The sequence below is a fragment of the Parasteatoda tepidariorum genome, chromosome 8 (assembly GCF_043381705.1).
Source record: "Parasteatoda tepidariorum isolate YZ-2023 chromosome 8, CAS_Ptep_4.0, whole genome shotgun sequence".
Classification (NCBI taxonomy): Eukaryota; Metazoa; Arthropoda; class Arachnida; order Araneae; family Theridiidae; genus Parasteatoda; species Parasteatoda tepidariorum.
In genome coordinates, this window is record NC_092211.1 from 23260759 (window position 1) to 23281541 (window position 20783).

The 20783-nt window shown below is 29.2% G+C and overlaps 1 protein-coding gene across 2 annotated transcripts in view; it reads right to left on the bottom strand.

Annotated features, from left to right (window-relative positions):
• LOC107438034 (cell adhesion molecule Dscam1) overlaps positions 1 to 20783 on the bottom strand; it is a 104240-nt gene that overhangs the window by 58279 nt on the left and 25178 nt on the right. For both annotated transcript variants that reach the window (XM_071184467.1, XM_016050192.3), the window contains exons 2-5: positions 13238 to 13558; positions 5703 to 5864; positions 4537 to 4683; positions 2933 to 3226 (exon numbers count right to left, since the gene is read on the bottom strand). In XM_071184467.1, coding sequence (XP_071040568.1) covers positions 2933 to 3226; positions 4537 to 4683; positions 5703 to 5864; positions 13238 to 13558 — 924 coding nt within the window. The remainder of the gene's footprint in view (positions 1 to 2932; positions 3227 to 4536; positions 4684 to 5702; positions 5865 to 13237; positions 13559 to 20783) is intronic.

The window sequence follows — 20783 nt, forward strand, 5'->3', positions numbered from 1 at the left end:
TGCCAATTGATTTATTTCATTTTAAGCAAATGTGGAACTTTGGTATTTTTTAAATTTTTATAATATTTTGATGTTCTCTGCACTTTAGTAGACTTTGCGATATTTTGTTTCAAGTTTTTTGTTTTGTTTGCATTTTAAAGTCATTTTTCAGGTATTTTTTTATTTTTGTGGTAGTTATGAGTGTTTTTGTGGTCGATTCTGGTATTTTCTTGCAAATTTGGGTATTTTTAGATTAGTTATGGGTTTAGTTAGTTAACTCTAGTATGGTTATTTAACTCTTACTTGTTGGCTAATCCTTCTGAAAAAATTAACTCAATAATTCTTGATTAATTCTAATGAGTGAACTCAAAAGAATCGCTAGTGACTTCACACAAGAACTATCAAAGTAAAATCAATAAACAAATTATACACTCTGAAAACAAATATCTTTTTTAAAGTCGGGAAACTTGTTCCTACCAGCAAGACACTTAAAGTGCCTTTTTAAAAGAAGTTTGCCAGTCCAAGTGTTTTTTCTAAAGATAATTTGAGTAAGTGAAAAAGTGATTTCAAAACATGGCTCACCTTTGGAACCTGTGCGAACTTAGGTGCAGAAGCTAAAATTTTAAAATTGTACTGTAAAATAAATGAAATTCTATTTTACAATTAAATGTATACGTGATATATATTTGAGATAGGTGTAAGATGTTACAGAAAAAATTCAGATACACAGACTTAATCAGAAAATTATAAAAAAATCCTTAAGGCCAAGCCACCCTTCGCTCCCCACCTTAAATTTTGATTTAATAAGTTGTTTCACTTGAATAAGTTATTAAATATGTCGAAATGTATTTTGTTTTCTATGTATATGTGTTCTTTCCTTTCATCCAGTTAATCAATTTTTTTAAATAATATTTTCTCCTGAATATTCTCGCGCCCCCCCACAGGTTGAGAATCGCTGTTTTATGTAGTTATCAGTATCAAATTATCTTTTACAGTTGACTGTTTACCAGTGTGACATTGAAACTTGTTCGAGGCTTCTTCATCTTCGCGTGGTTTGCGACATTTTTCAATGGCAAGTTCTTATCCTCTTAAAGTCTTTTAAAATTTGTCGGTCAAATTTTGGAACACCCTGTATTATTCTGGTACTAAGACTTCCGCGGCATGTTTCTTTCAAGCAAAATGCTTAAACTATGCATTGTTTTATGAATCTTATTTTTAGATCGTCAAGAATCCAGTTGAATCAAACGAGTGGAACTTTGCTGTTATAATCGAACTAAACTTCGCGTAGGCAGAGTGCGAAATCTAATAAAATATAATGCTCAAAACTAAGTCGAAGCGTACATTAACTATAAATAGATAAAATGATAACTTTTACGAGAAAAAAGTATCGCGGATTTATTAATTTCTCCAATTTAAAAGTCAATAAATGTTTCTCGTTACTTATATCGAAATTTTGTTTTGCATAATCAGTTTAAAAATTATTTCAACAATAGTTAGAAAAAGTAATTATTATATTTTAGGAGATATGCCCTAGGAATAGTTCTTATATATTTAACAAGCAAATTAAAAAAAAATCAATAATAACTGGTGCAAAGATCATAGTATGAATTGTAATCTAAATCCATTTCAATTGTTAAGCTGAACCAAACAAAACTTTAAATTATGAAATAAAAAACTTACATCCTTATAGTTAAAACTTATTTTTGTGCCATTTCTATATTTTTTTACGAGATTTAATTTTATGAACGTTATGTTGCATTTTATTTTATTTTCTGCTTATAATTAATGTTAAAAAATAAGGTTTAAAATGTAAAAAAAACGAGTAAAGATATTATAACTAACGTAAAATATTTTATGATGATGCATAAAAAAATGTCAAATACATGCATACGGATCTTAAGAAGAAAAAAAAAGCATCTGCTAAAACATACCAGTAAAGAAAGCGTATAATATAAGAAGCTAAGATAAAATTTTGTCAGAATTTTTTTTTATAAATTAACAAACAACATATAACAAACAAAAATGAAAAAAAAAATAACCTTCAGTCAAAATAATAAAGCTTCTTTTATTGTCTTCTTTATTTGAAGACAAAGCGATGTTCAGAAAAAAAGCTTAAGGAGTTTTTTTCGTTCTGTTAGTTTCCATGCATTCGTTGAGGCATGCCCTGAGGTACACCACCTCTTTTATCTCCCTTGCGTTGCTCGTTCTTAAAGTCCTTCCTAATGCTTAGGATTTTTCATTTACCGCGCTAAAATAATGTAAACAATAAAAATACTTTGAAAGATCTTCGCCCCAGGGAACGACTGCACTTAATAAAAAAGAGTTTGTTTTTAGAACAAACTTTCATGTGGTAAAATTATTTTGTCTTCTTCTCTTTTTTGCTTCACTTGTTATTATTATTATAAAGGCAATTTTTATTGCTGATATTTTGTTGTCTTAAGTAGTTTACATTCAGTAATAAAATAAAAAATACTCCCACTGATATAGATCTGTTTAACTAAACATGATTGAATGTAGGTCTTAAAATGAAAGAGATATAATTTAGAATGCATTTTCTAGAGAATTTTAACTTAAATTTATTTTATTTCTAAAGAATTTTATACGTAGGTTAAGTTAATTGAACCATAATTTTTTCGAAGAATTAGCAAACTCCATCTTTTTCTCCCTAAATGAATTTACCCTTGGCATTCTTCGTAATTGCTTTTTTTCTATTATGGGTGTTTTTCAAGGAAGCAAAGAATTTTAATTAGTTATTTAAGATAATTTGGCTAATGTGTTAATCATATTGAAATGAATGATTACCATGATATGAAACATAAGAGAGTGTATTTGAAAATTAGGATAAACATAAAGTGTGACACAATAAGAAGAAATTAAAGAGTAGTAATTTTACTTGTTCACAATAGGTAAGGACAACCTTATTGAGACACTGAGACAATAATGAGACACTGACCTTCAATAATTAGCTCAGCCTCGACCTTATCTTGACCAACACTGTTGCTGACTTCACAGATGTATGTACCACCATCTGCTGGAACAACCTTATGGAAAACCAGAACTCCACCCTCTTGCCTTACAGTCGATCCTAATTCTGGAACAGATCGTAATTCTCCTGCAACCTTATGCCAGCGGTATGTTGGCGTAGGGTGACCTTGTGCTAAACATGAGAGAGTGGCCTTCCTGCCAACAGGTACAGAAACGCGGCTGGAACGTATCATTATTCTGGGTGGCTGATTGTGATGAGGCTCTGAAATTATAGTTCAATTGCATATCACCAATTATGAGTGTTTTTAATTTATATACTAGCAACGATACTATATTTAGATAGATATTCGATCTATGTGGCTGGGTGGCGCAGTTGGTTTGCTGTCGACCTTCTGAGCCCAAGTCTGCGCGTTCGATTCCCGGCCCAGACTCCGAATTTTAGGGATGCAGAAAATCCTCAGCGGCCAAGTCGTATGATTAAGCGGCATGTAAAAAATCCTTATTGACTCTTGGCATTTCCGGAAAAATTAAATTCCTAGTGCGCTTTAGTTTCTAAATAGAGTCTCAGTGCTGCCATCTAGTGTGGCAGAAACTAGACGTCCAAATTAATATGACCAACGGTATTTCATCCATTGTGGTGGTCCTGAAAGAGTGGAAACCAACTCTGGAGAGCGCACTAGGTCTGCTCCTCGTCAGGACCGATTGTGCAGCTCATTGGAAATTTAAAAAAAAAAAAATTTGATCTATTCGGATTTGAGATGAAGTATTTTTGGAATTTCCATTGGACGATATTGTCAGATATTTAACGCAATGTGCATGAGCGTCATATATATTTATATACAAAAGAATTACCTTCAAGCAGTATTTGCCGAAACAACCACGCATCAAGCTATAAATTAAAATAAAACATCACGACTTTAAACTAAACATTATAATATGACTTTCTAAGTAACTGGAGTGGTACAAAGATATCATTATTTTTGGTTGTTGATTCCTTGGAAATTCCGAGATTAAATTTGAATCATGCATCATATATATGGCGCCTGGAATAACGCCATAAATATTTGCTAAGAAATTTTTCTGTTTTGAATAAAAATAGGCATTTTTTTTTTAATTCTAAAACTATTTATATAAGCGTACATTGTCTTATTGTTACAACTAAGATATACTTAAGTACTTAATGACCTGAAGTCGACCAAAGATTTAAAAAAAATCATTAAATAAGAACAGCAAGTGATAGAAATGTTTGGATAGCTGTGTTCTGCTTAGGAAATCAGCGATATTTTTCACTGCATGCCAGGTCAATTAATATCTTCAAGAGTGACTGTAATTTTCATCTCATACTACTACACGCTGCGGTTTTTACGTTTTTATTGATTTTTATAAACTTATTAAAACAAAATTCCTATTACCTTATAAAACAGGGAAATATCGAATGAAAACAAAACCAATATTTTTATTATGAACATTTTTAAGAACTTTATATATCCAGCAATAACTACTGTCTTGAATAGTAATTATATTTAATTAAAAATATTGCGCTAAAAAATAATTTCAAGATTTTATACTAACCTGTAACTATTACTTTAGCGTAATTCGTACTGACTTTCTTTTCTCTTGTTACAGTATTTTCCGTGTGACAGCGAAAACTGTATGCACTATCATGCTCTGTTGTATCCCTGATATATAAATCTCCATTTTGTAATATCCCGTATTTACCTGTAACAAATAGTATTTTTACATTCGTAATAGCGTGCTTGCGCTATTTTTGCAAACGCTTATTTTGCGTAATAACACTCAGTTAAATTCAGTTAATCAGTTAAATTACACCGATCGAATCATTAGACACTGGAACTCTACGTTTTTTAATTATTGCGATGAAATTAATAGAACTGGATAAAATGAGTTGTTTTTAAATTTTGACTTTAAAGTGGGTTCCTGTTGATGCCGTTTAAATTTTTCGACGTTCGGAAATACAGATAATGATGCTAATGTATGACATTACATAATTTGCATAATGTCATTACATTATATTATTACATGGATTAATGACATTATTATTACATAAATTATGCACAAGATAGTTAACAATGCAATACTGTTATGTTCAACAAATTATAGAACGCTTGATACTTCAAATTATTGTTTTTTACCCAACGGATTTACTTTAAGTATAAGTATTTTAAAAGTATTATAGTAAAAATAGCTTTCGTTGAGATTGCTTAAATTATTCGATTTCGGGAAATGCAAGAAGTGTTACAAATGTATTATTTCTTTTTTTTGTGCGCATCTTTTATTTATTGCTATGTACAATGTGCTTCTCATTTCAGAATGTAAAGCTGCCAAAGAAACTAATGATAAACGCCAAATACTTAAAATTGTTATAGTTTGTTCACTTCGATAAAGTGTAATTAAATCATCCTGAAATATTTAGTGAGAATTTGAAAGAGTTTGCTTATTGAGGGTATTTTAGTTGTTTAAATTATGAACTGAAATTTGGAAACAAAATTTCCTTAGAAAGCTCTTTGAAGTACAGCTTTGTGTTAGTAAAATAAAAATGTAAAGCAACAATGGTAGACAAATTATAGAATCATGTATACTTTAAAATACTGTGCTTGGGTAAATGGGCTTGGTTGGAACAGGAAATATTTTAAAATTATTATTGAAGAATGAGTTATTTTATTATACAGTGAAAACATTACACATTAAAAAAAAAAGGTTTCAAGTTGTGAATTTACCACTAATGATTCCTGGAGTGATGAGAAAGCCATCAATTCTTTCCCACGATGTTACTTTGACATAATCACTCACAAAACTTGGAACGGGACATCTTAATAAAGCCATATTACCTCTTAAGACAAATTCATCAGAAAGTCGAATTTCATACTTCTGATTTACCACTACAAATAAAGGAAATCATCAATTAGTGCATAGTTTTTCTTAAATAATGATAAAACATAATAATGACTTCTAAAACTGTTTAATAAATTAATAGCTGACCATTATTACAGAATATTATAAGTGGTAGAATAGTCGCCAAGTCTTGGTAACTTCTTGTCTGCGGTCCGCGAGAAAATAAAAAATAAAAATAAAAATCGCAGAAAGAGACCAACTCGAAACCACCCCCAGGCAAACTTCTACATATTTTTAAAAATATTTTTTCAGTTTAAATCACTTTGGCGTTTACTGTAGGTAGCGTGGTAGATCACGATATGGAAGTATCCCCTATAAAAACACAAAAAAATGACATTGTCCAAATTTCTTCGGTCACTATTTTGGTGTGTGATTGGTTACATTGTACATTGAAAAGACTACAATCCATTTGAATCTATATATATATTTCTCTTACACGGCGACAAAAAAAGCCTCATTACAACTCCCCGAATGGGAACGCTAGAAAATCGACCAATGATTGCAACTAAAAATGTCACATGCCAAATCCAGCTGAGGTGGCTCAACATATAGCGCTTTTAAAAATGGAAACTGAAATAAAAATTAAGTTGCGGCAATCTCATACTATTAAGCTAGGCAGAAGTGAGTTGTCTTTGTCGATAGATCTCTATTTTAGTATTTTGACGAAAGCGCTTTTTTCACGAATTTATATATTACGAATTTATTTGACGATTTTTGATTTATATCACCAATTTATTTGTTTTATTATTGTTATTAGTTGTGTATTGAAAAATGAGTCTCAGTCAATGAGTGTTTATTTGAATTCAAATTTATTTTAATGATTTTATATTTACTTAAAAGATATAATTTTTTTTAAAAAAAAAAGTTGTTATATGGATTTGAATGATTGTTTTGAATTCTCAGAATTTTGTGCATTTGCAATGCACCTAAGATAGTAGCAAGCGAAGCGAGCTTGGTTTGCGAAGCAAACCATATAAGATTGCGCAGCAATTTTCGGGGGTTGGCGAGCGTTAGCGAGCAGGGGGAGCAGCCCACACAAAAATTAATTTAAATGTTGTTCTCAACTTTTACAGAAAAGAATTATAAATTTTTTTCTTTTTTTTCTTCATTTTTTACAGATATTATTGTACTTTTCTACAATCTTTTACAAGCTGATCTTATTTTTATTCATATTGATTGACCATCTGAATGGAATAATTTTATTTCGGGGAATAGTTTTAAAAATTAAACAAGAGCCGACATAAGCTTTTTTCACTGAAAATAGAAGATATTTTATTGAAAATGTTTGATCGAGTTTAGAAATGTAAAGAGAAAAACCTAATTCTCGAGAGCTTCCAAAAGCTATAAATTTTAAACAAAGTGGAGCAAAGAACTCGCCAATAAAACCGCATAAACTCCCCCAGAAGAATTTTCATGAAGTACATTTATCTTTGAAGAGAAAAATAGTCTTTTCTTACTTTGACATTCGTTTTTACTTATTAAACTCGAGAAAAAATAATTACGTATTACATATGTGTATCGTTTTTGTCTGGTAAGTAGATTTATTATTCTACTTATTTGACAAGCAAACTGTGTTTTGTTTTCTTATAGATTCCCTTGTTGATAAAAACAATTATATTTTTGTTGAAATGTTCTATAGAAAATGGCATATTTGTAGTTATGTTATAATTTTAGAACTGTAAAAGATAATGAGTTTCTACTTAATATCCATATTTTTTTTAGATATAACAATATTTAAACTACAACATACATTATCCTTTTAACCAATTTTTCATCTGTATAAAGGTCAGAGAGTTGACCTCATAACAGAATGGAGACAAGTTCGAATCCCTGTCAGAAGTATGGGTATTCATTCCTTCGTCTCTCTCTGCTTCTACTTACTGCAGAAGCAACGTTGGTCCATCTAATATGGTACCCATGAATGAGTGGCCAATACATCTGCCCTTCTGATCCCCGAAAGACGAGTATCAATATAAACAGGAGAGTATTAGAATTTTTTTTTTAAATAATTCATTAAAAAATAATCTTTCACTGATATATACTTTAGTATTTAATTTATTTTTTGAAAAAATCTTTTTATACTAGAGGAAAAGCTTTAGCAGAAACTTTGGCATGGAATTTCCGTTTACTGCGGAAAAAATAAACTCGAACTATTTTTCGTTATTCAAACACATAATGAAAATGTTTTCAGTAGAAATAGTTTAGGTGGAAGTCGGTATAGTTTGTGAATTGACGGCATAAATATTAACGATAAATGTGTCCTGAAACCGGTTTGTCGAGTTAAAGTGAATCCCAGACTGAAGCAATACATTGTCAATGCTGTCATTTAAAGAAGATCAAGAGAATTAGGTGTTCAATGTGCGTGATCATTAAAGTGGGCCGAGATAGGCGAGATAGTCAGTAGGGCGCTGCGCCTATCTCCGAGAGTTCGTGCGTTCGAGCCCCGCTGGCCGAAGACTCCCTGTGTAGTTGGTGACTGATGCAAGTTAAAATTCTGTCGAGTCGCAAAAGTCCTCCATGTTCCCATAACAAATCAATACCTCTGGGGGCACTGGATTGGAGATCGATAGTCTGATCAGGTCAAAATTTCAATCTGTGGATAAATGAATGGTTGCATGAATGGGTCTGCCTTATAAACAGGTGTGACGCATGATGTGGCAGAAGTAGAATTCTTGGCCATAGATGGCGCCACTGAAAAGCAAGAATCGCACACTCTGCCTTAAATTTGCCAGTGTAGCAAGTGGCATTAGAACCAACCAACCAACCTGTCATTAAAGTGGGAAAAATATTTGTTGGCTGGGATCGAACCTGGTACCTTTTGGTTCGTATCTGGATGCTTTGTCTAACATAAAACATGATGTAAATACAACAAAGGCAAATTAAACAGCTTTAGTTGCAGCAACAATTCTAACATATTGAATTCTTAATCTGAAATTAAGTTATTAATTAAAAAAAAAGGAAATTTTGATTACGTCGGATGATGATTAACGTTCGGAGACGTAAAACTGAAAAGTGGAATCGAATGATTTAAATTAAATATGCTTAAATATCAATGATAGATTATAAATAAAATTACGACAGAAAATAAAATTAAGTAAATATGATTAATATATGTCTGCAGTATTGTAGTACGACAGATATGCTTACATAAAAAGAATGCTTAGCAATAAAATGTGTAAAAAAATTCAGTGAGTTAATAGTCGCCAAAGACGACCGTATCATTCACTGACAGACCCTAAAGCTATAACATGTATTGTCAATTAGGGTCCTTTATTTGCGTAACGATGAAACTAAATATGTTATTATTCGTGCGATGAAATATCTGATGAATAAATTAAAGTAAATACAGCATCCTTAAATAATAGAATTAGAAAATGAAATCATAATTTTGAATGCATTTTGTCTCATCATAAAGTTATAAAGCTATTCATGATACTTTATTGTAAAATTTTGAGTAACACTAAATTACTAATATAATGAAAACTGGTTACTCAGGCACATATTAAACAGAATATTTTAAACATTTATAGCTTATTTTATTGTAGCTTATTTTATTACAGCTTATTAAGAATTATAAATAGTATAATTAATTTCCAAGAATTATAGCTTATTTATTGCATATATGCTTTCAGTTTACATGGTCATACAGGTAGTACAAATTAAGTGGAATATTTCATTCAGTTCTAAAAATAAAATGATTACAGGACACATCAATATTGAATTGGTTTTTTTCGGTTTACGGAGAAAAACATTCTTGTAAAATTAACTTACTTTTATGGAGTAAACATTTATGGTTAAAAAAATAGAATAATTTTGTTTAATAAAAAGAAATCTACGGTATTTAAACCATTCTTTCAGTAATTTTTTCCGTTCATATGATAACAGCTTATCAGAAATTTTGGCTTTCAAATTTCCCAATTGTATTGTAAACTTTAAAAGTAAACTTTACCAAACAAATAGAGTTATACCATTTGTATACATGGTATTTATACAAATATGCTTATGGTATTTATACCATTTATAATTTTCTGTTTCATGCCATGATGTTATTATAAAACTATATTTTATTGTTAGTTTTACCAAAGTCCTCAAATCATTACCAAAATCATTACCATAAGTCCAGAAATACTGTAAATGTTACCATATTCTGTCAGTTTGCCCATACCCTTTCATCAGTGTTAGTAGATTATAATGAGAAAAAAATATTTACCTAATTAAATCTGGATTGTAAGTTAACATTATGATCCTAACTATTTGAAAATTAAGACTGGCATTTTCAATAAAATATAATTGATAAAAACTTTTTTTTGTATTTTAACAGAATATGTATTTTAATGCAATCACGTAAATCATATTTCATTTTTAAGTTTTTATCTCTAAATCTGTTTAAATTTAAAATTTAAAAATAGGCAAGAATAAATATACCAAAATGTAACGTATAAAGCATTTAAATAACCAAATTACATAATGTTTACAATACAGAACTTAGATATTTTTTCATCTAAATAATGTGAACGGGAAATATTATTCTATTTGAAAAGCATACTTACATAACTAGTTAAAGTTCAATGACATTGAATAGATCTATTTTAGAAACTTCAGGATTTTGACTTTGTCAGTAGCCTAACTTAATATAAATGTAAACTGCGTCAGTATATAACGAAAGAAATAGGGAAAAAAAAGAGGTTCTTTTGATTTTCATAAAAATCTATTTGAAATCAAGGGAAGGAAAAAGTCGATTTTTTCGCATATGAGTATGACATTAATTTAATTTTCTAATTAAATAAAAATTTACATTTGGATAATTCTTCGTTATTTTTTTTCGTATAAACTGTAAATAATTTGTTATAAACTAATTATATGAACATAACAAAAAGTTTTTTAAATACGAGTTGAAATTCAATATTTTCGAAGTAAAAACAATTTAAAAATTATCACGTTTAATGTAATGAATAAAATAAGCACAATTTCATATTCGATTAAGTGCATTTCAGTTAAATTGTGTTAATCGAATATATTTCACGATATTAACTAAAATAAATTGCTTTAGAAAATTTTTAATCTGTTACATTTACTTTTACGGTAAAAAATTCTAATTCAATAGATTGAACACTCACAAATAAATAAAATAAAACTTAAATATGCATTTTAAACAGTATGTACATTTTTATTTATTTTTTATTCGGGAACATTTTCACTCTCAAAATATCTATTTTCACAATAAACGGTCCAATATTTCAATTTATTCCGATAATTACGTCTTAATTCCTCAAAACTGATGTGTTTTATTTTTATTTAACTGGAGTATTTTAATATTTATGAGTTTTATTTATTAATTCGGAAAAGGATTCTTAGGCTTCTAAATATATATATTCTAATTTCACATTCTAATTTGACAGAATTCTAAGTGCTTATCGGCTTAATTATGATCAAACAATTTTTAAGCTTTAATTTTCCATCTTGTATTAAACAAGCCACGATTATTTAAAATATATGTTTTAGCTTTTGAATTTCTATGTTCTAAATCTTACAATTCTGACATTTCAGCGAAATTTCAAAAAAAGAAGAAAAATATGCACATATCCTTACGCTTTAGTTTAAAAGGATTTGTCCCTTAGATTGTATTTAAAACAAATAATTTTTGAATGTAAATTTTGAATGTGGAATTGTTTAAATAAAACTTCAAGACAAATTATTCAAACCGTACCTTAGCACTGTTCAAATCAGTGAGTGTCTATTATGTGATATATTGAATTCTTTTCTAACCATGATCATATACAATAACGGGTAATGCAAATAAAAAGAATGATAATAATCATAAGTTACCGATAAAAATACCATATAAATAATAAAAGAATTAAAATTTACGTATAATGTCCTTAAAATGCTTTTGAAATAGTTTTAAAATTAAAATATTTATTAAATTCATGAATGAAGAGTTTAAACTTTTACGAGAAGTATTACTTTGTTTCCTAGTCAATGTAAGGAAAACCTTTTTTTTTCTATTGCATTGCTAAACTCGTTTTCATGCATGAAGGAGATAATTTTGCAAACGAAATTTTAACATATTTCCCACATGCTTTAGTTTTTTCCGAAACAAGAGCCCACAAATTTTTCTTAAATTTTCAAAAATTAAAACTTTTTTATTAATATTTCCTTTATTGGAATTTTAAAATACATAACCATTCATTATATGTAAACGGGTAAAATTGGTAAAATAACCGTACTGTATGGTAATCACGTTTCGGGTAAAAAATAAAAAAAAAAACAAGCTTTAATTTTGGTATTAAAAATATACACGGTATTCAAACCATTTCGTAGTTTTTCCGTTTATATGGTAACGGTTTACTGAAAATTCTGGTTTTCAAAGTTATAGTCCTTACTATGGCACATTGAGTTACAAGTACAAAACTGCAAAGAAAATTTAACCGAATAAATGGTTCTTATGCCATGTTCTAAGATATAATTAATAATATAATTAGATATAAGATATAATTACCAAGTTTTACCAAACATTATAAAACCATATTTTATTGTTAATTTTATCAAAATCATTACGATAGCCCTTTGATAATAATTACCAACACTTTCGATGTTTCTATAGTATAGCCAGAAACACTGTTAATTGTATCGTGTTCTTGTAGTTTTAACCATACTTTTTTTCACAGTGTAACAAAATTCGTTTCTGAATTTATTATGTTTTATAAGAAAAGTAAAAGTTTAAAAAGACAGAGATTTTCGAAATTACCCGATTTACAGAATGTTTGCTTTTAAGTTTTATGTTTATCAAAAACCTCTAAAAAACATTTGATTTTTGTAAATTAATTTATATTTGCTTAAAAAAAGGTTTCTGACAGAAGTCTCTCAAATTAAACTGCATCATTTTATTTCATATTAAATGTAATAAATTTACAGTCTTAACGTTTATATGATTAACGTTTATATGATAAGAATTTACTGTTAAAACAAGTTTCGAAAATCAGTCTCTGAATCTAAAACACTTAATTAATTTTGTATCAGTAAAACTTAAATTTATAATATAAATTCTGCAGTAAATATTAATCATTATTGCAGAAAAACTGTTATTTTTCAAATAAAAACTACACTACTAAACTACTTAGATAAAAAAATAAAAATCAAATTCTGAAAATTTCGAAGCAAACATTTAAATATTTCATTGATTTCTCATAATAGAAATCCCTAATTCCCAATTTTAAATGAGTTTATTTTCTTCCAAATATAGATTTTGGTATATTTTTTTTAAAATACGATCCATTTCTCGAAATAAACTAACATTTTTACGGAACATAGGCGAAATCGATTAGATGAAAAAGATATTTTATTGACGGCTTGCACTTACCAGCTCTCACGTGAACATCCCTGCTACCAAGTGTTCCAACAGAATTAGAAACTTCACATCTATAAACAGTCGCGTGCACGTCAGCCCTGTAATCTTCTGCAGGGAATGGAGGAAAGACTAGAGCCCCATCGTGCCTGACATGCCTAAGCCCTGGCAGATCCAGAGCCGGCAGCCCATCGTGCTTCAACCAGCGGATTATGGGTGAAGGCCGACCATCTGCATTGCAAGGAATCGTTGATCCAGATGAATTTGAAAATACATTCAGACTTGGAGGCTCAAATGTGAAAATGGGAGCTCTGTGGTGTGGCATTTCACTCGATACTAAAAGAGAAAATTAATGAGTGAGTTTTGAAGAAAATGGAATAAAATGTTATTCTAAGGTATTACGAGGAAAAGTTGGTGCAAATATTAATTATTATTGATTTTACTTTTATTTTTTAACCGTTGTTGAACAGTCGACTCAATTCTAAGTTTACGACTGCCAATAATGACTTTATCCACTCCGTAGCAAATGAAACGGGAAACAAAGGTCTGAAACAAATTACATGAAATCAGACCTCTTTTAGAGGATTAAATGGACATATTACATATTTTCTAGACACGATTATCATGGAGACACATTTTACTAAACAAACCAGTGCATGTGTGCTCCAGTTGCGAAGAACCATAAAGCACTTCTTGACGCGAAGTTTTAATTTCAAAATTATTCGACGTAGTTAACTGAATTGTTATTTTTCTGGCATTTTCACTTTACTTTGTGCAATTTAACTTTAAAATATTTCATATCTTATTTTATAACTGTCGTTGAACAGTTGATCCAGTTTGGGGCTTACGTTTGCCAATGTTCTACTCCGTAGACTGGTAATTTTGAACAAACTTAAGAAGACAAGGGGATACCTGGATCAAGTATTTGGAGTAATTTGACTTCGTGGAAGACTTTTTCATGGAACTTACCCGCATTTGCACTACACGGAAAGGAAAATCACGAAAACTTCTCATGGTAGGCCTAACTGCAAGGAGACTCTAATACAGACTTTTGTCTATAACTGAGGATTTTTTACGTCAGCATTGTGGTCGGAGCGAGCCGGATGTGGAATTCGTATCAACCAGCTGTCACTAGGATTCGAATCCAGGTAATCTCATTAACACAATCAAGACAAAAAGGATGAAAAGAAAAGGAAGAAAATTATGGAAAATAATAAGTTTTATTTACTGCACTTAAGTTGCAAGTATATAAAACTCATAAAATAAGTCTAAAATAAAGAGAAAGCCTGGAAAACAATATAATAAAGATTAATAAATGGAAAAAAGAATATAAAAAAATGAAAAAAATTTTAAATTTTTAGGAAAAAATTTACTTAAAAAATATTAAAAACCCGGAAAACAAAAAAAAATTATGTATGCATCATCACATCACGTTATCAGCTTACTATCATCACGTCTTCAGCTCACACACTCATAAAAATTAATAACTGCAAAAAGGAGTGCTCTTTTTTGCAGATATAATGGTGTGAGCTGAGGACGAGATTAGATATTTTTATAATTTTTTCCCGGCTTTTTAATATTTTTTAGTTTTTCAATATTTTTTACTTTTTTAATACTTTTAAAAATATTTTATTTTAATAATTTTTCTTCTTCTCTTTTTCGTTATTTTTTATTAAATTATTTCCTCTATGTTTTCTCTATATCTATCAATCAGTAGAGTATATATTTTGTATATATATAGTGAAATAAAAAAAACTACTTTTCTTAAAGATTACGATGAAGAATTGATGTATCATTTCATCATACAACTTTTCTCGACGGAAAAAAAAAGAAAGTAATTTTTATGCCGTCTTTTAAACTACTGTTACGTACTTTTAAAATTCATAATGCAGCATAATAAATATCGTAATGACTACTGGAAATAACTATTATGAAAATAAAAGAATGAAATGTGTAAAAGAAACAGCAATTTTTGAAACATTTAATACATTGTAAAGTTACACATTTTTGAAGTAATACCATTTGTATGTATCATGTTTGGATTAATAAGCACTGCAGTAGGAAAATGCAAGTTATTTTAGTTTAGGGTATTTCCGCATATATATAGTAAATACAGACTGGGTACTTCGAAAATACCCTATTTACCGCTGTGGCACTGCAGATACATAAAAGAACAATCATAACTCAACTGTGCTTTACATATTTTTAATTCATTATTATGCTTTTCCCAACGAGTACATGTGATATACGTAATCGTAAAATCTGTGGAATCGGATGTCCTGTGGTAGGTCGTTAAGCAGAACCAGGGCTACAGGGATCTAGGGAAAATTTCCTTTCCCTTGAGATCTATGTCTGAATTGAGGAACGTACCTCACGAATGAGGCGTTCTACCATGTATCCGTGGAGTTCTGACCCAAGACGTACTTTCACCTTTGTGGTGCTCTCCTGGCAAACGAAAGACTTAATTTGCAAAAGACCAATGACTGGCGAACTTGGCTTGTCCAAGTTTCATTAGAAACAAATAACCTTTTTTATTCTTGTGATGAAAAAGTCTTGGGGTAAAAATTGATTTTACAAAATATTGTTAAGAAATATGAGGGGGCAAAATTATACACATCAAATCTTTTTTGAAGCAAAATTTCTGATGAGGAAATTTTTTTATTGTGCACCAAATTACCTATGTGACACCAAAACGCATTTAGGTTTTAATGAAGTCAAAATTTCTCGAAATTATTAAAAGTGATTGAACATAATTTTTTAAATGATAAGCAATGTTTTTTACATAATCAGTCATTTTTGTTCTACGAATGAGGATATACCAATGCGAAACAAAAAGGCTTTTACGTTTAAATTAAGCTGAAATGTCTGGATATTAATGAAATCAATTAAAAATAAAATTTAAAATTACAACTAGGTAAAGTTTTATTAAAGCCTAAACGCCAATAAGTGGCATATTGTATATCACTTGGCTATTGTGGTATATCACATGGATATTTCATCAGGAGGACAAATGGCAAAACATAGATAAATATACAACATAATCTCTGTTTTGCCATCTATGTCATTTGTACTGATTAGCAACTATGTGACACAAAAATATATTTAGGTTTTGATAAAATTTTGTTATTTTTTAAACACTGTTTCAAATTTACTCAAATTTAATGCAAAGGATTAATCTCATTATTTTTAAATCTTTAATTCATAAAATGAACTGTTCTCTAAAACAATTCTAAATTTGAATTAATATTTTGACAAATCCATGTTATTACAACATTTTAAATATTCTAATGAACAACTATTTATTAATACAACAATTATTAATATTTAAAAGCCATCTTTATGAAAATAAATTAATTATTACATAAATATTAACAGTAATATACGCCTTTACTGCTAATATTTTGCTAATAATTAATAGATTTTTGAGTTACAGAAATTACATTTACAATTCAATTCTGAAAAGTGAATTAATTACTCTGATACTCATTCGTTATGAATTTACGTGACTCACGTTAAGATTTTATTCAAATAAATGCATTTCATGAATAATAATCGCGAGAATAATTTTACGATTTAAGGTATCGGGTAGCGTAAATGAATTATTGGAATGAATTTAAGCTGCGTAAAACATTACTGAATTAATAAATTTCCTCGGATAAAATTTGGAACTTAATATTTTAGCTTTGACATTTTATTTAATTGAGAAGTGCGCAGCATTTGTAAGTTGATCTCTTTTAATAAATGACTAATCTATTAGAGTTTATGTAGATGGCAAGGTCTGTTTGCGCACCGCCGTTGATTAAACGTAAATTAATTTATTTAATATTTTAAAAAAAATTTAAAATCATTATGTTTAAAAAAGATTTATAATGTAATAAAAACGACACAATGTAACTTTTAAATTTGAATGTGCATTGAAAATTTCAATTTGAGTAAAATAGAGTACTAAATTAGAAAGTGACACGAGACTTTTAATAAATAGATTTTTCCTATTTATTTTATTTTAATGCACACTCGTGGACAGAAAAATTAGCGCACCAAGAAGGAGTTATCAAAATGAAACAAAATTTTGCATACGTAATGACTACTTTGATATAAGTAAATGATTAGTAAATCAAAGAAAAACGATTGTCTTTGATTTTCTAATCATTTACTTATATCAAAGCAGTCATTACGTATGTAAAATTTCGTTTCATTTTGACAACTCCTTCTTGGTGCGCTAATTTTTTTGTCCATGAGTGTATTTAATTTTATTTTATTATCGGTGTCTATAATTTATATGATTTAAATATTTAGCAATATCTATAGATCTATTATGATTTTTTCTCAACTTATTTTCGTCATTTTTAAACTAATTTAATGCTAATTTACCCATTTTATTTCATTGTATAACCATTGTTGAACAACCAACAAAATTCCAGCTTGAACTACTAATGTCCAACTCCTTAGCCTGGTAATTTTGAACACAATATAGAAGACAAGGGAGCTCCTTAATCAAGTATTGGGAGAAATTTGCCTTCGTGGAGGACTTTTAGATGGAACTAACCCGTATTTGCGTTACATGGAGAGGAAGACCACGAGAACCTCCCACGGTGAGCCTGACTGCAATCGAACTCTATTTCATAATTTTAATTGAATTGCAGTGATCAACAAGAGAGATAGATCTAGCTATTAATTTTTATATTTTTCCAAACTTTTTTTCAGAGACATAACTCAGACGCTGGAATATCAGCGTCTGAGCGTTTTTCAGACGCCCACTCTGATACGAGTAAGGCGCTCTAATAAGAAACGGTCGGTAAAAGTGGAGTGGATTTAATGATTAGTTTATAATTGGACATTTTGAGACATGTATTCCGTAAAAACCTGTGACATGTATTCCGTAAAAGGAACCAATACTGATAAAAGTGTGTAAAAACCAGGTTGCAATCATTGATTTATCATTCGACCTTTTAACGAAACGTATGACACACGGTCCAAAAAGGTTTCCAATTCTGATAAGAGTCTAATGAGTAGTTCATATTTCGATCTTTTGACTGAACGTGCACTGTAAAAATTTCCGGATCAAATCAGGCACTTTGAGCGCATCATCCATAAAATCCATATCACCATTAAGATCCATTCTTACTGTAAAATATTACATCGTAGGTTTTACAGTAATATTTATTAAATTAGAGTGATTTAGTGATTATACGTTATTTATTACTGTAAAAATCACGGTATATCATATTTTTTGTTCAGTAACATATTGTAGTACAAATAAATTTTAAGGAAAAAACTACTAGCAACCTGAATGCTCTTATTTTTTACCGAAATTTGATACGTAATTTTTGACAGTGTACGAGAGAAAAACTAACAGGAACCAATATATATATTAAGTTCTAGAGTAACTAATATTTAATTTAGATTTCGATCCTTTGACAGAACATGCAACACGTATCGATTAGAAAGAACCAATATATGCAACAGTGGGATGGCACTAATGATTAGTTTAGTTTTGCTTATGAAAGTAATGTCAAGAAAGTTAATTTTCTGATCAGGGTGTTATATTTTCCATATCGCCAATATCGTACAGGATTACATAATTAAAATTTTAAAATCTTTTAACTGTTAGTCTAGTCACGTGAAATGGATGATGTCCTTTGTTCTTAAAAAAACTTTTCAAACTGCTGATATATTCAAGAATTTTTTTTGAAACTTACACTTATAATTTTATACCGAAATAATCACGCAGTGAGTAATTTTTAAATGAAATAAGAAACATATAATTTGCGTAACCCAAACTAGAATGTATAGAAACTTAAAACCAATATAGTAAATGCTAATAAAATAGGAGTAACATAGCAAAGTCATAAAATTTTACCCTTACACAGTGATTTTCATACGTTTATAGGTACCACCCCGGGAATTTCTAACTTGCTAGAATATTTGAAGTATATCAAAATAAAATTTTAATTAATTTAAATTATTTTGCCGGGGCATTGAAATATTACACGATGATTATCAGGGTTTATATTATTGTTAAGAAATACCTTTTTATTATCATTGTAGTCAAAATCATTGCTGATAAAAGTCTTTAAATTCAAAGTAAAATGGTAAAACATAAAATTTATTATCAATTTTAATATTTTACCGAAAAAAATCTCATGTTAAAACGGGACATAATAAACCACATGTGTGCTTGTTATTTAAAACGTTTTGAATTTTATCATCACCATTTTCAGCAGAACAAAGTAGCATGATTATGTAGTTAACTATGTTATGCTTATGTAAAAGGTGCTTTTTTACTTGCATTTTCTAAATAAAGTTCTATTTTAACCGACTATTTTCTTTAAAAAAATCATTTCATTCCTTATTTCAAATGAAATAAAATAAACCTTATTCAACTATGATAGTTATCGCATCTTAAGAGAAACTTCGTAAATAAAGCTGAAGACCCGTATTTCTAAAAGCTTTAGCGTTTTAAGTATTTTATTTCTATTTGTGTAACCAAATGAGATGCTTTAGAGAAAAATGAACTGGAACAGAAAGATTTTGGACTTATTTAAAACCACGATCGGGGCTCAATTTGACTCTTAACGAAAATTTATATCATTCCAAAGTAAATGATTTTTAACTGATGAATAACTGTTCACCAATAATTCTTTCTTGTATAGGATTATGACAAAAATAACTGTTTATAATCAGAATGTACATAGCTTTGGACTCATGAATGAGATATTAAGCCAATAAGAGCTCAATTCAACTATTCTGGGGATGTAATTGAAGATACCCTAATTTAATGTAAACTATTGCCTGAACTTCTTATTAACACTGTGATTCCTTATTATACACCATCTTCACGATGTTTCTTATTTAGTAAAATCAAAAATAAGCATGAAACTTACAAAACGAATATTTTTTTCAATGGTTAAAATAAGCCCTTTAGGCTGTTTCAGGTATTTCTATGATTATTCAATTTACTAAGCAACGTAAAGGGAGGAAATTTTGATAGTGTATACTTAGAAGCAATTTCGGAAATGTTGAGCTTTAAAGCTCACTTATATCCTCGAAAAACAGCGTAAAAAATGATCCCAACAGTGATTCTAGTTGTAAAATATGGAAGTAATTAAATTTTTTTACAATGAGATTTGTAAAATGATTTTTGATTTCTTAGTTCAAATAACTGTTTCAGTTTGCAGCTAATTTATTTTATTGAAAAGAAGTTCGATCCAAAGTTACTTCGATTATCCGCTTTATACTATAGCTTAACCGCTATCGTATTTAGAAGCTGTTTTCTACTAATGGTTAAGCGATAATGGTTATATTCTCAGCTAGCTTGACCGAGTAGAATCATTGCTTGCATTAGAGAGAATCGTTGTTTGTAATGGGAGAAACTCGCCAGATTTACAAGTTACTTCTCCTTATGAGCGTTGCTTCCCTAAGGAATGTAACGAAGTAGTCAATTGATTAGAAAAAAAGTATGAATTTAATGTACCAAGTCTATTTTTAATTGTTTATTCATTAAAAGTATTTTAAAGAAAATGTTTTTTTCCATATAAATATACTACATATATATATATAT